This window comes from Eutrigla gurnardus, assembly GCF_963514095.1.
Source record: "Eutrigla gurnardus genome assembly, chromosome: 15".
Taxonomy (NCBI): domain Eukaryota; kingdom Metazoa; phylum Chordata; class Actinopteri; order Perciformes; family Triglidae; genus Eutrigla; species Eutrigla gurnardus.
Genome location: NC_139938.1, coordinates 2,408,640 through 2,431,012, shown reverse-complemented (window position 1 = coordinate 2,431,012; position 22,373 = coordinate 2,408,640). Strand labels below are relative to the sequence as shown.

Genomic DNA, 22,373 nt, shown 5'->3' with positions numbered 1-22,373 from the left:
CTGGGGATGATAAAAGTATTCAAATATAATAACCATGCACTGAGTGTATATGAAGGCTTTCTCATATTTTTCACAAAGGAAACAAAGTGGAGGATCAACATAGGACACTGTAAGTATTTACAGAAATACGTGATCCTGCTGGTTTGAGATGCAGAAAGGTGTTTAAAACAGTGGAGAACTACAGCGGTGCTGTGATGCAAGGTTCCCTCCAGACACAGACGTAATGATCTACAACATTTTTACCTTCTCAGCCCATGATCCATTCTTACATCGTTGTATGATTTTTCTCTGCCTCTAAGACATTTATAACTGTCTTCAGGGCTAAAACAGCAAATCCAGCACATTATTGAATTAGCCTTATGACATTAGATGTTAGGAATGTAACTGAATTCCTGGATGACAGCTGATCCTGATTACCAGGCGTTTTTTTATACATGTTCCTTTGTTGACAAGCAATAGTGGACTTGAAGCCTGAAGAAAAGTCACGTTAAAATAAATGCATAGATCCCGACTATGCAAGCGTTTTGGGTGTACGGTGACTTTATTTTACGTGTAGCCAGCTAATACTTTAAATAAAAGAAGGAGGCAAAATAATGGAATGATGATATGAAGCCAAGCACTGACTGGGATATCTTTTGCTTTATTCATCATAGAAACTAATACAAAATAGCACTAGAATCTGCACAAATTACATGCAAGCTTTCAGTTACTACAGAAAGTCTACTTTCACTGAAAGTTAATTCATATCATTAGCTCACTGGCACTGACCTGACAGTTGAGTATATATAAAAATAATAAAAAAAAAGTCAAGGATAACATGCACTCAACCAAAACACTGCACTACAAATGTAATATTTAAGATCTAAACCTTTCAAAAAGGTAAACAGATTTACCATTACCAAAAACAATTGCATTACTAATTTCTTCTGCAAAACGTGGGTTTCACTATAATTAAAACAGACAGAGGTCATATTAGAGCTAGCAGGACAGAGCATGAAAGAGTTTAGGTTCCAGACGTATATTCATTTCAGCAAACCAAAATGTATAACTGATGACTTTGTGCACAGAAGCCTGCTAAGAATCCCACATGGCAGGAATTCAGCTCTCCAAGTGTTTTAGGAGAGCAGACGTGATGTAACAACAGGGAGAGACGGGAGTGTGTTTACAGGACCTCATAGCACCGTGCGGATCCCACTTTCAGTGCAACATCCAGGCACACCTCTCGGCTGTGACCCCCTGCTGCCGAAAAGCCGGAACAGCTGTGCCCTTATGACCTTAAAGGTCAACCCGTAGATGGCCGGGTTGAGCATGGGCGGGAATATCAAGAAGTACAGAGACAAAAACAACTTGGCTGGGTGAGACAGGTGACTGCTGCTGAATCGACTTTGCGCTATTTCAAGGAAGCAGCCGACGGAGTAGTTGGTTATGGCCAGCAGGTGCGGGGCGCAGGTCCGCAGGGCCTTGAGCCTGGACTCTCTGCACGACACCGCGCATATCCGCAGGATGCGCACGTAGGAGTACACGATCATGACGAGCTGCGGGAGTGTGTACAGCGCGACAGACAGCAGGCCCACTATGTTGACGACAGACGTGTTCGTGCAGGCCAGTTTCACCAGAGAGTAATTGAGGCAGTACAGCTTGTCGATGGTCCTCTGACAGATGCGCAGGCGCAGAGTGAAGACCAGCACGAGCACGAACGCCAGCAGCGGGTAAAGCCACGTGAGGACGACGATCATAACGAGCCTCCGCGACATGATTTTGTGGTAATGCAGCGGGTGGCAGATGGCCACGTACCTGTCGTAGCTCATGGCGGCGAGGATGGTGAACTCGGTGATGGCGTACGTGTGCACGGCGTAGATCTGCGTCTGGCACAGCGACAGGGAGACCTCGTAGGAGCGGGACAGCAGGTTGTGCAGCAGCGCCGGCAGCAAGGCGCTGCTTCCGTACAGGCCGTTCACCGCCAGGTTACACAGCAGCACGTACATGGGCTCATGCAGGGCCTTTTCACAACACACCAGCCCGATCAACAACACGTTCTCAACAACCGTGCTTACGTATATGACCAGGAACAGGAGGAAGTACACCGGCATCCTGCTCTCCATCCCATAGTAATCAGACAGGTGGATAGATGTCACTTCAGAGACATTCGTTGACACAAATTGATCATAAGGCATCTGATTAATCCAGAATATAGACTGCAGTGCAATTCATCACACATTCAAATCAATTCGATATGTACTGGTATGAGTGGTTCAGAGACAAAGCATCACATTATTATATTGACATTTAAAAGAAGACATTCATAACATCCACAACCGTGCTCCGTGTGTGTTGAGATGAAATAGGTTTGACCTGTTATACTGTCTGTCCTTGCCCCCCCAGTCATTACACTTGTTTGGTCACATAGTCTGCTGTTTAACGATCAGGTAGGATCTCTCATTATGAGGCACTTTAATTGCTTCCATGGGGATGTGAAACACTGACCACTAATGAGCATGTTTATCCATCTAGCTGTTTTCAGTTTCCTCGCTCATTCTCAAAGCTCTGATGCAGAATTCCATGTAGTGATATAGACACATTTAAGATAGTTTAATTCAAGTTTTGACAAGTATTCAAAGTTTGTGTTGGCTACTAAAATATACTAAGATGAGATGAGCTAAAGTAAATTAAAAAATGACAGGGTGTAACGCCTGGTTCACGCCTGGTTCACACTGGACCCGGAAGCGCCGCGGCACCATCTCTCTCTCGCTCTCTTTCTCTCTCTCAGAGAGAGAGAGAGAACGGATAAATACAAGAAGTGTACAAACTTCTTGGTTACAGAAACATGGCGTATTAATTTTATGGGGTTTAATGGAAAAAAATAGCTCTGAATGAACAACAGGTGAGCAGAAGCGCTTGTCGACCACCGCGGTGAACAGGGGGGCAGCGGATTGTGCAAACAATAAAACGAGGTGCAAACAATAAAAGTAGCCCTTTAAAAGTTTAAATGGCGGTGTTTATGAGTGGAAACCGGATAGAGGTCTTCAGCGGATGTAGTTAGCGGACCAATCACAGCCAATGCCGCTGCGTTGGTGTTGCGTTGGTGTTGCGTCGCCTCGACGCGCGTCTAGGATTTTTGGGAGGTGCACGTCAGGCCCTTGCGTTGGACGTAAGGGGGGTCCGCAAGGACGTAAAGGCCTGATTATGCTTCCGCGTAGTGATCACGCAACGGCCACGCAGTTGCTTGGAGACCGTGATGGTTCTGCGTTGGGTTTACGTGTCGAAATGCAATTCAATGCCACACCGGTAAAGGGCGCTATGTTTTTTGTAAAGACTGACCGACCGACCGAGACTCTTGGCGTATATCGTCGTTAGCCTCGTTATAGCCTATTTGTTTACTTTCCGGCTTTAAACATCCACAATTTTTCAGAACTTGGTGTTTTATTTCTTTGTGCAAAAGCGACAAGGTGCAAACAATAAAACGAGGTGCAAACAATAAAAGTAACCTATTAAAAGTTTAAATGGCGGTGTTTATGAGTGGAAACCTGATAGAGGTCTCCAACGGATGTAGTTAGCGGACCAATCACAGCCAATGCCGCTGCGTTGGTGTTGCGTCGCCTCGACGCGCGTCTAGGATTTTTGGGAGGTGCACGTCAGGCCCTTGCGTTGGACATAAGGGGGGTCCGCAAGGACGTAAGGGGTCCGCAAGCCCCCTTGCGTTGTGTCGACGCGGAAGCATAACTTGGGCTTTATTAGTGAAGGACCAAGCTAGCAGGAGGAGGAGTAAAATGAGGAGGAGTCACAGGTGGATTTGCAGAAAGATGGTTGTGTTCACCCAAAAATTTATTAATATGTAACCCGAGAGCTAAACTGTTGCCAACAATACTTAAAGCTCTAGTCTACGATTTTTCAATTGAGCCAAACTTTAGCCAATAGTAGCCATCCGGTCCGCATGGCTACTATTGGCTAAATGTTCAGATCCAATCCTTGCTCACTCTCCTGCTCAAGTCTCGTCCCGACTCACTTCCACGAGCGGACAAGACGCTTGTTGCCCTGAGCAGTTCAGGTATGGAGCAGGGCTCTCACGTGAGTTCAGAGTGAGATTCTGGCTGAGGCTGCGGCACCCGCTGCATTTACACCGACAATGTGTCATCATTCATGGCCGTAATAAACACTATTACTGCTTTGTACATGTTGTGGAAGTCCCGGACACACCGGGAAACTAGACGGCGTCCTGCCTGAGTTCATACCAGAGGGAATGTTTCCATTCATTGTCTATGTAAGAAGCCGTGCAATGCCGTCACGAAGCAGCGAGTTTCGAGAGACGGCGCCACCCGCAAGCTCTCGATAATCTTTTAAACTGACCGTTGTCGATCTAAAATAAAGACAGATTCAGCAACTGCATAGCTTATTTCTCACCTAAAATGTTTTCAGAAACACATTTCGGTGAATTTTTTTGGTAAAATAAGAGGGAGGTGGGAGGCTGCGAGGGGAGAACGATACGAGCTCGGAGGAGCACAGAGGGGAGGGGTGTGTGTGTGTGTGGGGGGGGAGGGATGCTTTTTTCAAACCTTTCAAATCGTAGACTAGAGCTTTAAACTATGTGAGAAACAAGCTACGTGTCGTCAGCTATGTGTTTGCTGTTGTATGGGCAATGAGGTCAAAGGGTCAAACTCAATGAGAAAATGAACTATAAAGTGAAAACTAAAGGTGTGTGTAGGAGTGCTAAAAGCAGACACAACTTAATCTGAGGAATGGAGAGTGGAGGTTGTTGACGAAGCACCAAACTGTCAATTAAAAACTCTGTTCAGCATTTGTTCAACACGTTAGGTCTACATGCAGCCTACAAACTAACACAACAACGCTACGTTGATGTCAGCGTTCTCTTGTTTAAACCACTCACACACCCAGTCAGTTGTGTCATTTAAAATGTAGGCCGTGGCATGATGCCATTCAACCCACTGACTTATTGTGCTGCAGGACACAGAGAGGAACTGATGGCAGAGATCCACAGCTTAATGACAGTATCTGTTGTTCCAACACAAACGAGCTGGAATCCTCCTTTGCAGTCGCTCCTTGGCAACAACAGCAGGAGCAAAGGTCCAATATTACTATAAGTATGAATACAGCATAAATGTAGGATTGCCGTGTGCTGATAAAGTGTTTTTAAAGCTTTGCATCCAGTGTGACACTAAACCTGTGTAATAGTAATTTAAAGGACTACAAAGAGTAGAATGACATTCTCCTGATGTTACATGACATCATAAATAACCTGTTAAACAACTTTCTGCTCAAACAAAATACAGTTCTGATTATGTATTTCCACATGAAACTTATATATTCATGTGTCAGCCTTAATCATAAATCCAACCCACACAATTATATATTTTATTTCAATGCACAATTACAATTTACACTCTCATGCGGTGCAGCAAATTATAAGCAAATGTTATGTGAAATAAATTAGGAAGTGATTCAGACTTAGATGTCTGAAAGCCCTCACCTTAGTTTGCAGCTTTCTGCCTCATTATCGTTTTTAATAATATAATTTTAAACCAAGACGTGAAACATACAGGGAGAGTTGATAATGACTAAAAGGCATGCATCATAAATCCTGTACAATTAAATATTCTATACTGTACATATTTTATATTTAGTGTCGACACTATTAATGAGTTAATCATCAAATTCAACAATATCATATCATATTCACATATTTAAGAATATGCTTTTTTGTGTTCTTTTTCCACAACTTTGAATGACAAGATCTGCAATTTATTGTTGTTTATCTTTAGCACCATTAAAAAGAAACATAAAGACTGAATGGCAAGGAAAAAAAGGACAGCAAAGGTGGAGTGAACCCAGAGGATCTTGTGAGGGTAGCGTCTTCATAAAGAGCATTGTTTAAATACATTCCTTCATTATAATTAACACTTATAAATATCACTACAATGTAAAATGTATTTAAGCTGCAATCACTGCCTTTGCAGGATCTTGTATCTAACAAACATTTTCAGTATATGAACTCTTAATATTTGAGATCCGAGTCCGTAGATCACCGGGTTGGCAATCGGTGGAATAATGACAAAGTATAAAGAGAGGAAGATCCGCATCTCAATAGAAACATGGCTCATGTTAAACCGAGTTTGGATAATTTCAAAAACGGACCCAATGGTGTAGTTCATCAACGATAACAGATGTGGGATGCATGTTTTAAGAGCATTTCTCTGGGACTGTCTTGATAATTTCCTGCACTCTCTTGATATTTTAACATAAGAGAAAACGATCATCGTCACCTGAGGCACAACAAAAACCAGAATGAGCACAAGACCCACGATATTTATGTAGGCTCTCATACCATTTGAACATGAATTTTTGACCAGTTCCATGTTGACGCAGTATAATTTTGGTATGACTTTTCCACAGAAGCTCAGCTGTAAGGTCAGCGAATAAAAACATCCGAACACGACGAGCGGGTAGAGACCTGCTAATACAACAATCTTGCCTATCTTTGCATTGGACATGATGCTGTGGTAATGTAGCGGGCAACAGATGGCAGCATACCGGTCGTATCCCATCACAGCTAAAATGCAAAACTCAGCACCTGCGTATGTGTGTAGGATGTAGACTTGAGCCATACACCACTTCACAATAACTTCATGCGTGTCGGATATGAGCACCGCCATGATGGCGGGTAGCAACGCGGTGCTGCCGTACATCTCGTTGATGGACAACATGCATGAGAAGACGTTCATAGGTTGATGCAACTCTTTGTTTTGGTGTATGATGGCGATGAGCAGGGAATTCAGACAGATGGTTACACAGTACAGCAGGAGGAACAGAGTAAACATGCCATGTTTGTAGTTTTCCATGACGGCGAATGCAGTCATGGTGAATGTAAGCGATGTCGTGTTGTCCATGTTTCAGTTCTAAAAGGAGAGACATGGGAATTTCAACACAATTTCACCTGTCAACATAGAAATGCATTATGATATTTAGTAATACGGCAACCAAACATAACCTAGAGTTTACACCAACATTTGAGTCATAGAGTTACTTGTTAGAACAGAAACACACATTTACTCTCTCTCTCTCTCTCTCTCTCTCTCTCTCTCTCTCTCTCTCTCTCTCTCTCTCTCTCTCTCTCTCTCTCTCTCTCTCTCCAGTTACCTGCACCCTGTTTGCTGTCCTCTCTACACAGCATGCGCAGTGTGGTGCTTTAGGTTTTAGCGTGGCCTTTAAACATTGCCCAAGGTGTTTGTTTCATCAGTGTTTGTCGCCACGGTTACCAAATGTATTCCTTTTCTTGAACCCCCTCACAATAGCAAACATACGAGCGTTTGGTTAGCACACAAAACAAATGGCTGATCTTCATTTAGGCTGCTTTCCAAATCACATCCTTTTTCTTTATACGTTTAGTACATACTCCAGCTGCACTTACAAAGTACATATTGTTGCAAGCAGTATGCATTGAATCAGGACGTACTCCTCATGGCACCTTGAACTTTGACCTCTTTCTCATATACCTGCTGCGTAAATGCAGGAAAGATTGCATTCTTGCATATTGCAAAATGGAACCAGATCTAGTAGGACATTCTGGTGTTTTTTAGTGTGTTTATAACGGTGCATTTTATTCATTCACTAAATGATGGGCTGCATAACATACGAAAAGTTTAACATTCATTCTGATATGACGCTTTATCCCTCAATGCATCATGTAACTTTCTGTACTTCTGGATATAACTTGCCTTGTTTGCATGTTCACTATGTATCTTTTATAATCTGGATTTAAATGAAGTGGTTTGAGTATAGTAGAGGCAAAATACCAATTTCCATGTTTAATCTGAGAAAAAACAACTGAACCTACCACAGACAAAGAAGTATCCAGGTGAACTAGAGGCACACATTAGGGCGAGTTTCAGACTCAAAGAAGGCCACTGCGGCAGTCGTCCTCCAAGTGAGGAGGCTGTGTTTTCTTCAAAAGATGTGAAAACACACATAAGATACAATCGAAGCAGCATCTCCCCAATCACCTGAGTGAGAAGGAAGTCTGAATAGCAACAGAGATTATTAGGGTCAGTGAAAGGTGCACAGTTGCTATCTACAAATGCACCCTGGATAAAGCTGAATTCATCCATTTTTTTCCATTTAAGTGCACTCTTAGAAATAAGGGTTCCAATAGGGTTCTTTCACAAGGACTGAGGTTCTACCTGGAACCATTTGCTTCTGAAAAACCCTTTCCCGAAGAAAGGGTTTTTCAAGGGTTCTTGGTAACACTAATGGTTCCAGTAAGAACCATTTTGATTGAGAGAACCCTTTAAAACCCCTTTCCTGAATAAAGGGTTTTAAAAGGGTTCTTGGTAACGCTAAGGGTTCCAGTAAGAACTATTTTGATCCAGAGAACCGTTTTTAGAAGAAAGAGTTCTTCAGGGATTGTTGAAAGCATGGGTATAAGATCCTGTGTCACCAGGGAATACTTCCTGATAACACTTACCAATAATGGTGCTAAATACAATTCCTTGTGACTACTGATACAAATACTTTTCATATGCATTTTTTTTGTTTATTTGTTCTTCTCCAGATCCTGTTGATCAAACTGTAACATAATTGCCCATCTTGGGATTTGAACACCTGCCACCCAGTCTAAAGTCACTGGCAGTAGTGACTGAGCTAACCTGCTAGCTGGGTGTAGTCATCAGGTCTACCATACTAGTCTATCACCTTACACCTTCTGATCAGACATACAATTAATGGCAGTCCTGAAACTGAAATGTTCTGTTACCAATTTATTTTCACAACCATTAATTATAAGAAAGCAAGACCTTCATCAGCCAATCTTGTTGACCCGGGCAAAGATTAGCTGTGACTGGGATTTTAACCCCCACCCTCCAAATCTAAGTCTGTACCATTACCCACTGAGTTATCCAGCAGAATGTGTAGAGCAGGGCCTCCTCTGACTCACCACACTCACTCGCATAGCCAGGCATGACTCCTTCATGTCAGTGGTCAGACAGAGGGAGCTGATCATGTGTCTGTTTAGCTCTATCTGTACAATGTGTGACTTCTGCTTTTAGGTCACAGGTTCAATTCCCATGTTGACTGATATCATACCTTGCTGATTGCACTTCCAGACAATTAGCTCAGTTGGCTGGGAGCTGGTTCTTAGTGCCAGACGATGTGGGTTTAAGCCCCAGCAAGGGTGATAATGGTAATACATCAAAATGCCTGGTAGTCTTTGTGTAACAAATGTACAAAACTTTAGAGTCATGGTAGATGATGTTTGACAAAAACATATCAGAATTTTTAGTGATTTGATTTATTTTTTCAAATCTGCCTGCGCGACAGGGAATGGCTTACTCAATTTGTGACGCCACAGGTGAATTGCCATTTGCCAATTAGCTCAGTGTGATAGACAATGGTCTTTGGTTCCAGAAATTGTGGATTTCACCCTCAACTGGTGCAAAATGTGCAACATTACAATGTCAACTGTCTTGCCTTCCTATTCTCCTGTGTGTTGCTCAGAATTGCTTAAAATTGCCAAAAATAGTCTGGACCCGACCCATTGCTGCGCAGCAGCTATAATTGTGTTTGTTTTTTAAAGTTTAGTTACACTACTCCCTTCTTCAGGAGGAAATTGACACACAGCAAAGAAGCAGCCAGGGGAATTGAATCCTGGGTCCCTACAGCAAGGATATAACTCCTCTTTCTGTGGCATCTAATTGAGCTATACTATTCACTGGACAAAGGCTTTTGAAAGTTTGTTACAAGTCACGTGATCTAGAGATACAGTTTGAAGTTGTGAGTTCAAAGACTGGTTGATGAAGAGTGACCATGTTAATGCCTACTGAGATGATGTGTGGATTAGTGACAGACAATTAAACACTTATTTTACAGACAATTTTACTCATGTATTTGTCTCCTCCTCATACTTTTCCATGATCGGCCTCATCCCATGGCTGCTGTACCCTGCTGACTGGCTTAGTCAAGTTGTGAAACTGCACATAAGTTCAGTGATAAAGAAAGGTCTTTGATGTCAGAGGCCAAGCCTTAACTGATGAAAAAATCATATTGTAACACTGACTTTGGGGCTACTACATCAGGGTTTGTTGATGCCGGGAATTGAACCTTGATCTCCCAGGGGAAAGGGAGAGGTTTGGTGTGTTGGGCCTGGGAGCTGGCCCCATGGTGGCTGTTATGTGTGAGTTAAGAGCTGGTTGCCCCATGGATGCCCCATATAGTCTGGTCTTCACCCTCTACAAACCAGGTGTGACATACCAATAGTGATTACTGTGAACAGAACAGAACAAAGAAGAACAGAAGAGAGAGAGACCAGAAGAAACTTCAGAGAATCAAGGTGAGCTAAATATAATATCTTATTTCAGCATGCTTGACCCTAGCTGAGGACTTTTATGGTGAAAGGTGGACTAAGCATTTGTTTCTTGTTATGTTTTGTTCGTTTGCTTGTTTGTTTGTTTTCTTGTAGAAATGACTTACACAGCTTGGACGAAAGCCGAAGTGTGCCATTGGCTTGAAAAAGAGGGTTTTGCTGAGATTTCCATTATTGTTACAATATGGTACATTTTGAGTACTTGTAACATAACACTGAAAAGTATTTTAACATTATTTAAATCAATGTGAAAACTTTGTGGGGTTCCCTCACTTTCTCATGATTCTGTTCCACTGTCACTATAACTACATACAGCAGGTGTGTCAAACTGATCCAGTAAAGGGCCGCTGTGGCTGCAGGTTTTCATTCCAACCAAGCAAGAACACACCTGATCCAACCAATCAAGGTGTGAAGGCCAATCAGGTAGGTGAATAAGTCGAGTCAGGTGTGTTCTTGCTTGGTTGGAATGAAAACCTGCAGCCACAGCGGCCCTTTACTGGATCAGTTTGACACACCTGACATACAGTATGTACTCTGATTCCTTTCATTGGACCATGCATTATTTTATTGTTTGTAGATAGCTTACAATAAGGCACAGTAAATGCAATAAGTGCACCTTGGATTGATGGAACTAAAACTCTTTTTTTGTCTCCACTTTCTGCCATGTCACCGTTGCTGGAGATTACACAAATCCACGACTGAGGACAGCATGATGTGTCTGGCCTGTCATGTTGCTGATTCCATTGGACCTATGCTGACTTTTGACCTGTTCTCCCCTGGGACCTACACAGCCTGTTCTGTTGGACTATATTTAAATAAATGTTTTTCTCATTAAAATGTTTTGAATGTTTGTTTTGAAACCCTTGAAAAACGAAAGGGTTCTTAGTGGAACTCCCTGTGTAGGTTCTAGACATAACCCTTGAAAAACGAAAGGGTTCTTAGTGGAACTCCCTATGTGGGTTCTAGACGTAACCCTTGAAAAATGAAAGTGTTCTTAGTGGAACTCCCTGTGCAGGTTCTAGATGAAACCCTTGAAATATGAAAGGGTTCTTAGTGGAACTCCCTGCGTGGGTTCTAGACGTAACCCTTGAAAAATGAAAGGGCTCTTAGTGGAACTCCCTGTGCAGGTTCTAGATGAAACCCTTGAAATATGAAAGGGTTCTTAGTGGAACTCCCTGCGTGGGTTCTTTGTAGAACCTCTCATGGGGGGTTCTGGGTGGAACCTTACACACACAATTCTAGGTATAACCCTTTATGTGGGGTTCTCGGTAGAACCTTCCAAAAGGGTTCCAGGTGGAACCTTTATAAAAGGTTCTACCTGGAGCCAAAAAGGGTTCTCCTATGAGGACAAGCCGAAGAACCTTATATGGTTCTACTTAGCACTTTTATTTCTAAGAGTGTGGAGTCACCCCGACCTGGTATCTGTCCATTCAGCTGAGACAAGGCCACACAAATCTAGCAAGGCACAATGAGTTTCAGTTCATGTAAGCTACAAACACAACTGCCAGACATTCAGGCTTAACTCTGTAGCAGAAAAGAAAAGGTTTGGTGTGAAAATTATGATTCAATTAGAGATAAGATAAGACAAGATTGCTTCCATGGGGATGTGAAACACTGACCACTAATGAGCATGTTTATCCATCTAGCTGTTTTCAGTTTCCTCGCTCATTCTCAAAGCTCTGATGCAGAATTCCATGTAGTGATATAGACACATTTAAAATAGTTTAATTCAAGTTTTGACAAGTATTCAAAGTTTGTGTTGGATACTAAAATATACTAAGATGAGATGAGCTAAAGTAAATTAAAAAATGACAGGGTGTAACGCCTGGTTCACGCCTGGTTCACGCCTGGTTCACACTGGACCCGGAAGCGCCGCGGCACCATCTCTCTCTCGCTCTCTTTCTCAGAGAACGGATAAATACAAGAAGTGTACAAACTTCTTGGTTACAGAAACATGGCGTATTCATTTTATGGGGTTTAATGGAAAAAAATAGCTCTGAATGAACAACAGCTGAGCAGAAGCGCTTGTCGACCGCCGCGGTGAACAGGGGGGCAGCGGATTGTGCAAACAATAAAACGAGGTGCAAACAATAAAAGTAGCCCTTTAAAAGTTTAAATGGCGGTGTTTATGAGTGGAAACCGGATAGAGGTCTTCAGCGGATGTAGTTAGCGGACCAATCACAGCCAATGCCGCTGCGTTGGTGTTGCGTTGGTGTTGCGTCGCCTCGACGCGCGTCTAGGATTTTTGGGAGGTGCACGTCAGGCCCTTGCGTTGGACGTAAGGGGGTCCGCAAGGACGTAAAGGCCTGATTATGCTTCCGCGTATACCACGCAACGGCCACGCAACGGCCACGCAGTTGCTTGGAGACCGTGATGGTTCTGCGTTGGGTTTACGTGTCGAAATGCAATTCAATGCCACACCGGTAAAGGGCGCTATGTTTTTTGTAAAGACTGACCGACCGACCGAGACTCTTGACGTATATCGTCATTAGCCTCGTTATAGCCTATTTGTTTACTTTCCGGCTTTAAACATCCACAATTTTTCAGAACTTGGTGTTTTATTTCTTTGTGCAAAAGCGAGAAGGTGCAAACAATAAAACGAGGTGCAAACAATAAAAGTAACCTATTAAAAGTTTAAATGGCGGTGTTTATGAGTGGAAACCTGATAGAGGTCTCCAACGGATGTAGTTAGCGGACCAATCACAGCCAATGCCGCTGCGTTGGTGTTGCGTCGCCTCGACGCGCGTCTAGGATTTTTGGGAGGTGCACGTCAGGCCCTTGCGTTGGACGTAAGGGGGGTCCGCAAGGACGTAAGGGGTCCGCAAGCCCCCTTGCGTTGTGTCGACGTGGAAGCATAACTTGGGCTTAAAGGAAAAGTTCGGAATTTTGGACACCCGAGACAAATGTATTATAACGTCGGACTATCGATGTACATGTCAGTGTTGGTAGAATCATTTTAGAAATTAAACCAACCTTGCATTTTCAATGATAAAACATTTTGAGGGACTAGTTTCTCAGCAGCAGCGGAATTTTACTTTGCGTGTTAGTAGTAGTGCGTAAAAACGAAACCTAAGCGCCCTACAGTCGTGACAGCTAGTACTCGTAGCAGCGTTAAAAACATTTTTTTAATTATTCTACCAACACTGACATGTACATCGATAGTCCGACGTTATAATACATTTGTCTCGGGTGTTCTGCGGAGCAGTTAAAGCTGTTTTTAGTGACAGGCTGGATGTTACCGTTGACGTGCGCTAGCTCAACACCAGTTAGCAACGGTGACTTGTGCAAATATAAGGACTGGACCAATTGTGCTGAAAACGGTCTCCACCGACCTATATCACCTCGGGTAAGTTGGAAATGAGGACTTATGTCCAAAATTCCGAACTTTTCCTTTAAGGGGTCCGCAAGGACGTAAGGGGTCCGCAAGCCCCCTTGCGTTGCGTCGACGCGGAAGCATAACTTGGGCTTTATTAGTGAAGGACCAAGCTAGCAGGAGGAGGAGTAAAATGAGGAGGAGTCACAGGTGGATTTGCAGAAAGATGGTTGTGTTCACCCAAAAATTAATTAATATGTAACCCGAGAGCTAAACTGTTGCCAACAATACTTAAAGCTCTAGTCTACGATTTTTCAATTGAGCCAAACTTTAGCCAATAGTAGCCATCCGGTCCGCATGGCTACTATTGGCTAAATGTTCAGATCCAATCCTTGCTCACTCTCCTGCTCAAGTCTCGTCCCGACTCACTTCCACGAGCGGACAAGACGCTTGTTGCCCTGAGCAGTTCAGGTATGGAGCAGGGCTCTCACGTGAGTTCAGAGTGAGATTCTGGCTGAGGCTGCGGCACCCGCTGCATTTACACCGACAATGTGTCATCATTCATGGCCGTAATAAACACTATTACTGCTTTGTACATGTTGTGGAAGTCCCGGACACACCGGGAAACTAGATGGCGTCCTGCCTGAGTTCATACCAGAGGGAATGTTTCCATTCATTGTCTATGTAAGAAGCCGTGCAATGCCGTCGCGAAGCAGCGAGTTTCGAGAGACGGCGCCACCCGCAAGCTCTCGATAATCTTTTAAACTGACCGTTGTCGATCTAAAATAAAGACAGATTCAGCAACTGCATAGCTTATTTCTCACCTAAAATGTTTTCAGAAACACATTTCGGTGAATTTTTTTGGTAAAATAAGAGGGAGGTGGGAGGCTTCGAGGGGAGAACGATACGAGCTCGGAGGAGCACAGCGGGGAGGGGTGTGTGTGTGTGTGGGGGGGGGGGGATGCTTTTTTCAAACCTTTCAAATTGTAGACTAGAGCTTTAAACTATGTGAGAAACAAGCTACGTGTCGTCAGCTATGTGTTTGCTGTTGTATGGGCAATGAGGTCAAAGGGTCAAACTCAATGAGAAAATGAACTATAAAGTGAAAACTAAAGGTGTGTGTAGGAGTGCTAAAAGCAGACACAACTTAATCTGAGGAATGGAGAGTGGAGGTTGTTGACGAAGCACCAAACTGTGAATTAAAAACTCTGTTCAGCATTTGTTCAACACGTTAGGTCTACATGCAGCCTACAAACTAACACAACAACGCTACGTTGATGTCAGCGTTCTCTTGTTTAAACCACTCACACACCCAGTCAGTTGTGTCATTTAAAATGTAGGCCGTGGCATGATGCCATTCAACCCACTGACTTATTGTGCTGCAGGACACAGAGAGGAACTGATGGCAGAGATCCACAGCTTAATGACAGTATCTGTTGTTCCAACACAAACGAGCTGGAATCCTCCTTTGCAGTCGCTCCTTGGCAACAACAGCAGGAGCAAAGGTCCAATATTACTATAAGTATGAATACAGCATAAATGTAGGATTGCCGTGTGCTGAAAAAGTGTTTTTAAAGCTTTGCATCCAGTGTGACACTAAACCTGTGTAATAGTAATTTAAAGGACTACAAAGAGTAGAATGACATTCTCCTGATGTTACATGACATCATAAATAACCTGTTAAACAACTTTCTGCTCAAACAAAATACAGTTCTGATTATGTATTTCCACATGAAACTTATATATTCATGTGTCAGCCTTAATCATAAATCCAACCCACACAATTATATATTTTATTTCAATGCACAATTACAATTTACACTCTCATGCGGTGCAGCAAATTATAAGCAAATGTTATGTGAAATAAATTAGGAAGTGATTCAGACTTAGATGTCTGAAAGCCCTCACCTTAGTTTGCAGCTTTCTGCCTCATTATCGTTTTTAATAATATAATTTTAAACCAAGACGTGAAACATACAGGGAGAGTTGATAATGACTAAAAGGCATGCATCATAAATCCTGTACAATTAAATATTCTATACTGTACATATTTTATATTTAGTGTCGACACTATTAATGAGTTAATCATCAAATTCAACAATATCATATCATATTCACATATTTAAGAATATGCTTTTTTGTGTTCTTTTTCCACAACTTTGAATGACAAGATCTGCAATTTATTGTTGTTTATCTTTAGCACCATTAAAAAGAAACATAAAGACTGAATGGCAAGGAAAAAAAGGACAGCAAAGGTGGAGTGAACCCAGAGGATCTTGTGAGGGTAGCGTCTTCATAAAGAGCATTGTTTAAATACATTCCTTCATTATAATTAACACTTATAAATATCACTACAATGTAAAATGTATTTAAGCTGCAATCACTGCCTTTGCGGGCAGGATCTTGTATCTAACAAACATTTTCAATATATGAACTCTTACTATTTGAGAACCGAGTCCGTAGATCACCGGGTTGGCAATCGGTGGAATAATGAGGAAGTATAAAGAGAGGAAGATCCGCATCTCAATAGAAACATGGCTCATGTTAAACCGAGTTTGGATAATTTCAAAAACGGACCCAATGGTGTAGTTCATCAACGATAACAGATGTGGGATGCATGTTTTAAGAGCATTTCTCTGGGACTGTCTTGATAATTTCCTGCACTCTCTTGATATTTTAACATAAGAGAAAACGATCATCGTCACCTGAGGCACAACAAAAACCAGAATGAGCATAAGACCCACGATATTTATGTAGGCTCTCATACCATTTGAACATGAATTTTTGACCAGTTCCATGTTGACGCAGTATAATTTTGGTATGACTTTTCCACAGAAGCTCAGCTGTAAGGTCAGCGAGTAAAAACATCCGAACACGACGAGCGGGTAGACCCCTGCTAATACAACAATCTTGCCTATCTTTGCATTGGACATGATGCTGTGGTAATGTAGCGGGCAACAGATGGCAGCATACCGGTCGTATCCCATCACAGCTAAAATGCAAAACTCAGCACCTGCGTATGTGTGTAGGATGTAGACTTGAGCCATACACCACTTCACAATAACTTCATGCGTGTCGGATATGAGCACCGCCATGATGGCGGGTAGCAACGCGGTGCTGCCGTACATCTCGTTGATGGACAACATGCATGAGAAGACGTTCATAGGTTGATGCAACTCTTTGTTTTGGTGTATGATGGCGATGAGCAGGGAATTCAGACAGATGGTTACACAGTACAGCAGGAGGAACAGAGTAAACATGCCATGTTTGTAGTTTTCCATGACGGCGAATGCAGTCATGGTGAATGTAAGCGATGTCGTGTTGTCCATGTTTCAGTTCTAAAAGGAGAGACATGGGAATTTCAACACAATTTCACCTGTCAACATAGAAATGCATTATGATATTTAGTAATACGGCAACCAAACATAACCTAGAGTTTACACCAACACTTGAGTCATAGAGTTACTTGTTAGAACAGAAACACACATTTACTCTCTCTCTCTCTCTCTCTCTCTCTCTCTCTCTCTCTCTCTCTCTCTCTCTCTCTCTCTCTCTCTCTCCAGTTACCTGCACCGTGTTTGCTGTCCTCTCTACACAGCATGCGCAGTGTGGTGCTTTAGGTTTTAGCGTGGCCTTTAAACATTGCCCAAGGTGTTTGTTTCATCAGTGTTTGTCGCCATGGTTACCAAATGTATTCCTTTTCTTGAACCCCCTCACAATAGCAAACATACGAGCGTTTGGTTAGGAACACACAAAACAAATGGCTGATCTTCATTTAGGCTGCTTTCCAAATCACATCCTTTTTCTTTATACGTTTAGTACATACTCCAGCTGCACTTACAAAGTACATATTGTTGCAAGCAGTATGCATTCAATCAGGACGTACTCCTCATGGCACCTTGAACTTTGACCTCTTTCTCATATACCTGCTGCGTAAATGCAGGAAAGATTGCATTCTTGCATATTGCAAAATGGAACCAGATCTAGTAGGACATTCTGGTGTTTTTTAGTGTGTTTATAACGGTGCATTTTATTCATTCACTAAATGATGGGCTGCATAACATACGAAAAGTTTAACATTCATTCTGATATGACGCTTTATCCCTCAATGCATCATGTAACTTTCTGTACTTCTGGATATAACTTGCCTTGTTTGCATGTTCACTATGTATCTGTTATAATCTGGATTTAAATGAAGTGGTTTGAGTATAGTAGAGGCAAAATACCAATTTCCATGTTTAATCTGAGAAAAAACAACTGAACCTACCACAGACAAAGAAGTATCCAGGTGAACTAGAGGCACACATTAGGGCGAGTTTCAGACTCAAAGAAGGCCACTGCGGCAGTCGTCCTCCAAGTGAGGAGGCTGTGTTTTCTACAAAAGATGTGAAAACACACATAAGATACAATCGAAGCAGCATCTCCCCAATCACCTGAGTGAGAAGGAAGTCTGAATAGCAACAGAGGTTATTAGGGTCAGTGAAAGGTGCACAGTTGCTATCTACAAATGCACCCTGGATAAAGTTGAATTCATCCATTTTTTTCCATTTAAGTGCACTCTTAGAAATAAGGGTTCCAATAGGGTTCTTTCACAAGGACTTCTGAAAAACCCTTTCCCGAAGAAAGGGGTTTTCAAGGGTTCTTGGTAACACTAATGGTTCCAGTAAGAACCATTTTGATCGAGAGAACCCTTTAAAACCCCTTTCCTGAATAAAAGGTTTTAAACGGGTTCTTGGTAACGCTAAGGGTTCCAGTAAGAACTATTTTGATCCAGAGAACCGTTTTTAAAAGAGAGTTCTTCAGGGATTGTTGAAAGCATGGGTATAAGATCCTGTGTCACCAGGGAATACTTCCTGATAACACTTACCAATAATGGTGCAAAATACAATTCCTTGTGACTACTGATACAAATACTTTTCATATGCATTTTTTTTTGTTTATTTGTTCTTCTCCAGATCCTGTTGATCAAACTGTAACATAATTGCCCATCTTGGGATTTGAACACCTGCCACCCAGTCTAAAGTCACTGGCAGTAGTGACTGAGCTAACCTGCTAGCTGGGTGGAGTCATCAGGTCTACCATACTAGTCTATCACCTTACACCTTCTGATCAGACATACAATTAATGGCAGTCCTGAAACTGAAATGTTCTGAAACTGAAATGTTCTGTTACCAATTTATTTTCACAACCATTAATTATAAGAAAGCAAGACCTTCATCAGCCAATCTTGTTGACCCGGGCAAAGATTAGCTGTGACTGGGATTTTAACCCCCACCCTCCAAATCTAAGTCTGTACCATTACCCACTGAGCTATCCAGCAGAATGTGTAGATCAGGGCCTCCTCTGACTCACCACACTCACTCGCATAGCCAGGCATGACTCCTTCATGTCAGTGGTCAGACAGAGGGAGCTGATCATGTGTCTGTTTAGCTCTATCTGTACAATGTGTGACTTCTGCTTTTAGGTCACAGGTTCAATTCCCATGTTGACAGATATCATACCTTGCTGATTGCACTTCCAGACAATTAGCTCAGTTGGCTGGGAGCTGGTTCTTAGTGCCAGATGATGTGGGATCAAGCCCCAGCAAGGGTGATAATGGTAATACATCAAACTACCTGGTAGTCTTTGTGTAACAAATGTACACAATTTTAGAGTCATGGTAGATGATGTTTGACAAAAACATATCAGAATTTTTATTGATTTGATTTATTTTTTCAAATCTGCCTGCGCGACAGTGAATGGCTTACTCAATTTGTGACAGTTGAGTTGCCATTTGCCAATTCAGTTCATGTAAGCTACAAACACAACTGCCAGACATTCAGGCTTAACTCTGTAGCAGAAAAGAAAAGGTTTGGTGTGAAAATTATGATTCAATTAGAGATAAGATAAGACAAGATAAGATACACTTTATTGTCCTTGGAAGGAAATGTGTCTTGGACTCCAATGCTGTCATATATAAAGCTGCTTTACAGTAGTAACAGTACAGATACAGACAATACATACCGGTACATACACTAAACCTAAACCCAACACTAACCCAACCCTAGGGTAGGGTTAGGGTTGAGGTTGGGGTTAGGTTTAGGTTTGATGTTAGGGTTAGGGTCGGTTTAGGATTAGGGTTAGGGTTAGGTTCAGGGCGGGTTAGGGTTGGGGTTAGGGTTGGGGTTGTTAAGGTTATGTTCAGGGTTCTTGTTCGGGTCATGGTTATGGTTGGGCTTTGGGTTAGGGTTGGGGTTGGGGTTAATTCCTTTTTTTAATTTCGGCTGTATCTCCGGAACAGTAAGTCGTAGAGACACAGGCTAAAGATTTATGTGTTCAGAAGGTTCAAATTAGGTCAGATGTGATCAATTCCCAAATCTCTAGGACCCTCCGTCACTGACTTCCCTCTGAAGTTACACAGAGAAAACGAAAAAATGTTGAAACGAAAAAAAAGGTCGTGGAGATGAAAAAGAAATGGCGTTTATCATTCAAGTAGCTGGAAAAAACCCAGAATCATATTTAGGTTATCATAAGTGTATGCCACTATGTGATAAATATTGTGAAGCTTGTTTTGATTCTGTAGTTAGTTGTTTAACTACTATTGAAAAGGCATTATAAATAATGTCAGTATAATAATGACAGGCCTATTTCATTCTCATTTTCATTTCTAGGAACAAGAGACATTCGATACGGAGGAGACATCTTCTAAAAAACTGAATGTGGGAAATTGCATCTACTTAATTCCAAAATTGTATTAGGGGGGGGGGGGGGGGGGGGGGGGGCAAACCCCCACCTAAACAGAACCCCCCCCCCCCCCACATATCAAATGCTGCTGACGCCCCTGGTTCGTTCCTTTCAACTTTGAAAGGTTTCAATGTGACCTCTACTAATCAGATGAAATGGTAAATTATGCACCACTAATTCAAGTGTTTGTTTTCAGCACAGATGATGCAAGACACACATGGATCAACACACTCATTAGAGGTCATTAGTCCACTTTGGTTTCCATCCCTCTAGAAAGCAATTAGACACCTCACCTCTCTTTGGACAGCACCTTGAGAATAGAAACTGGGGCCGAGAGGAAAACAGTAATGACTTCCCTTTGGAGAACACTGATGCAACACTGATGTGCAAACGTGACCTCTGAGCGAATTTGAATCGCAGCAATATCAAGTCAGATATTTATTTCTGTCTATCTCATGATATTGGTGTATACCTTGATACTTACTGATGAACTTTGGCACTTACACATTTATTTGGTTTAAATCCATCGGTGGCTGTGGCTCAGAAGTTAATGCAGGTCGTCCGCTGATTGGACAATTGGTGGTCGATTTCCCATCTCCTCCAGACTGCATGTCAAAGACATAGCAAGAGATACAGTTACAATGAGTGGGCAAGTTTCTGTGGTTAAAAAGGCTCCTGATAAATTGGGGTAAGTGGTGTTGATGTTGGCAAGGCCCAAAATAACCTAGCCAAAGGTAAATACAATAACAATTCAAATGAGTTATTTAACCCTTTCAAACTGTTCATATTTCATGTCTTCAGTGTGAATTTTGAGAATTTGAGAAGAATTTCCTCATCACATGTCTAAACCAAGTTTCAAGCTACAGATATACTAAATTTAGAATGTATATCTGACATGAATATGTGGAGGATTCATTGAGAGCAGAGAGAGTGTGATTTCTAGGTTTTACACCACTCGTTTTTGGAGAAAAGTATCTACTATCACACAATATCATAACAGCCAAATATATTTTATTGAAAGTGAAAATGAGAGAAAGAACCCACACTTACACGGGGACAACATGCAAACTCCACACAGAAGGAACTCGAACCTGACCCGGGAATCGAACCCAGGACCCTCTCGCTGTGAGGCGACAGTGCCACCCACTACACCACCGTGCAGCCCAAGTATAACCATTACAACCCTTAAGCTCCAATCATTTGTTTGAAAAAAATAAATATGTGATGATCCTTGATTCTTTCTGGGAAAGTTTCCCAAGCTGAACCTGCTGCTGATAGAGGAGGTAGATGCCATGCGGTCTAACCTGCAGCCTCAGTGCCTCTGTCCTCAGTCTCGTAAAGCAATGAGGGTCAACTATGTGCATGGGATTTAAATCAGCTGGAAAACAAGCAGCTAATGGGAATGTTCTCTAGTCTCATGACAGACACTTGGTCACGGGTTTGGCACAGGGCTGTATGTTTCTTAAATGTGATTAAGGAAGCATGTTCCCTTCAGGATTCTTATAATTCAATAATAAAAAAAAAACAAGTGACCAGTATGCTGCTTCAAATTAACTTCACTCCTCCCCTCTGACCAAAATACGAGGAGAACAGGGCCTAATCCTCATTTTTTGGAGCAGCAGGATCAGACGCAAGAATGTCTTGTTATCGCGTGGTTGTTTCGGTGCTCTTGGTTGTCTTATTGCTTAATGGTAAGTCTTTATAAAATATCTTGGATATGCACATCTTATGCCTACAGAACGTTCTCTCTATAGATTGTTTTACAGCAAAGTGATTTGACATTAACGACTGCTGCAATGATTCCAGCTGTGGAGAATGAAGCTGCATCCTTCCCCTGGTCCTGCCCCAGTCTGAGTGGAGTGTGTAGAAAGGTTTGCCTGCCGACAGAGCTGTTCTTTGGACCTCTGGGCTGCGGAAAAGGCTTCTTGTAAGTTTTCATGTTCAGATGTGATATAAATATATATTTATGTG

General features: G+C 42.2%; 3 protein-coding genes across 3 annotated transcripts; all 3 read right to left on the bottom strand.

Moving 5' to 3' along the window:
• Positions 1-1,172: 1,172 nt before the first annotated feature.
• LOC311025293 (olfactory receptor 4B13-like) lies at positions 1,173-2,090 on the bottom strand (the record flags this gene model as incomplete). The annotated part of the gene is made up of 1 exon (XM_084028144.1): positions 1,173-2,090. One exon carries the CDS (start codon positions 2,088-2,090, stop codon positions 1,173-1,175), a length of 918 nt encoding a protein of 305 aa, XP_083884270.1.
• Positions 2,091-5,954: 3,864 nt separating this feature from the next.
• Positions 5,955-6,899, bottom strand: LOC311025292 (olfactory receptor 52D1-like; the record flags this gene model as incomplete). Its single annotated transcript, XM_084028143.1, has 1 exon — positions 5,955-6,899. The coding sequence occupies one exon, from the start codon at positions 6,897-6,899 to the stop codon at positions 5,955-5,957; it is 945 nt and encodes a 314-aa protein (XP_083884269.1).
• Positions 6,900-16,048: 9,149 nt separating this feature from the next.
• On the bottom strand, positions 16,049-17,008 carry LOC311025291 (olfactory receptor 52D1-like; the record flags this gene model as incomplete). Its single annotated transcript, XM_084028142.1, has 1 exon — positions 16,049-17,008. One exon carries the CDS (start codon positions 17,006-17,008, stop codon positions 16,049-16,051), a length of 960 nt encoding a protein of 319 aa, XP_083884268.1.
• Positions 17,009-22,373: the final 5,365 nt, after the last annotated feature.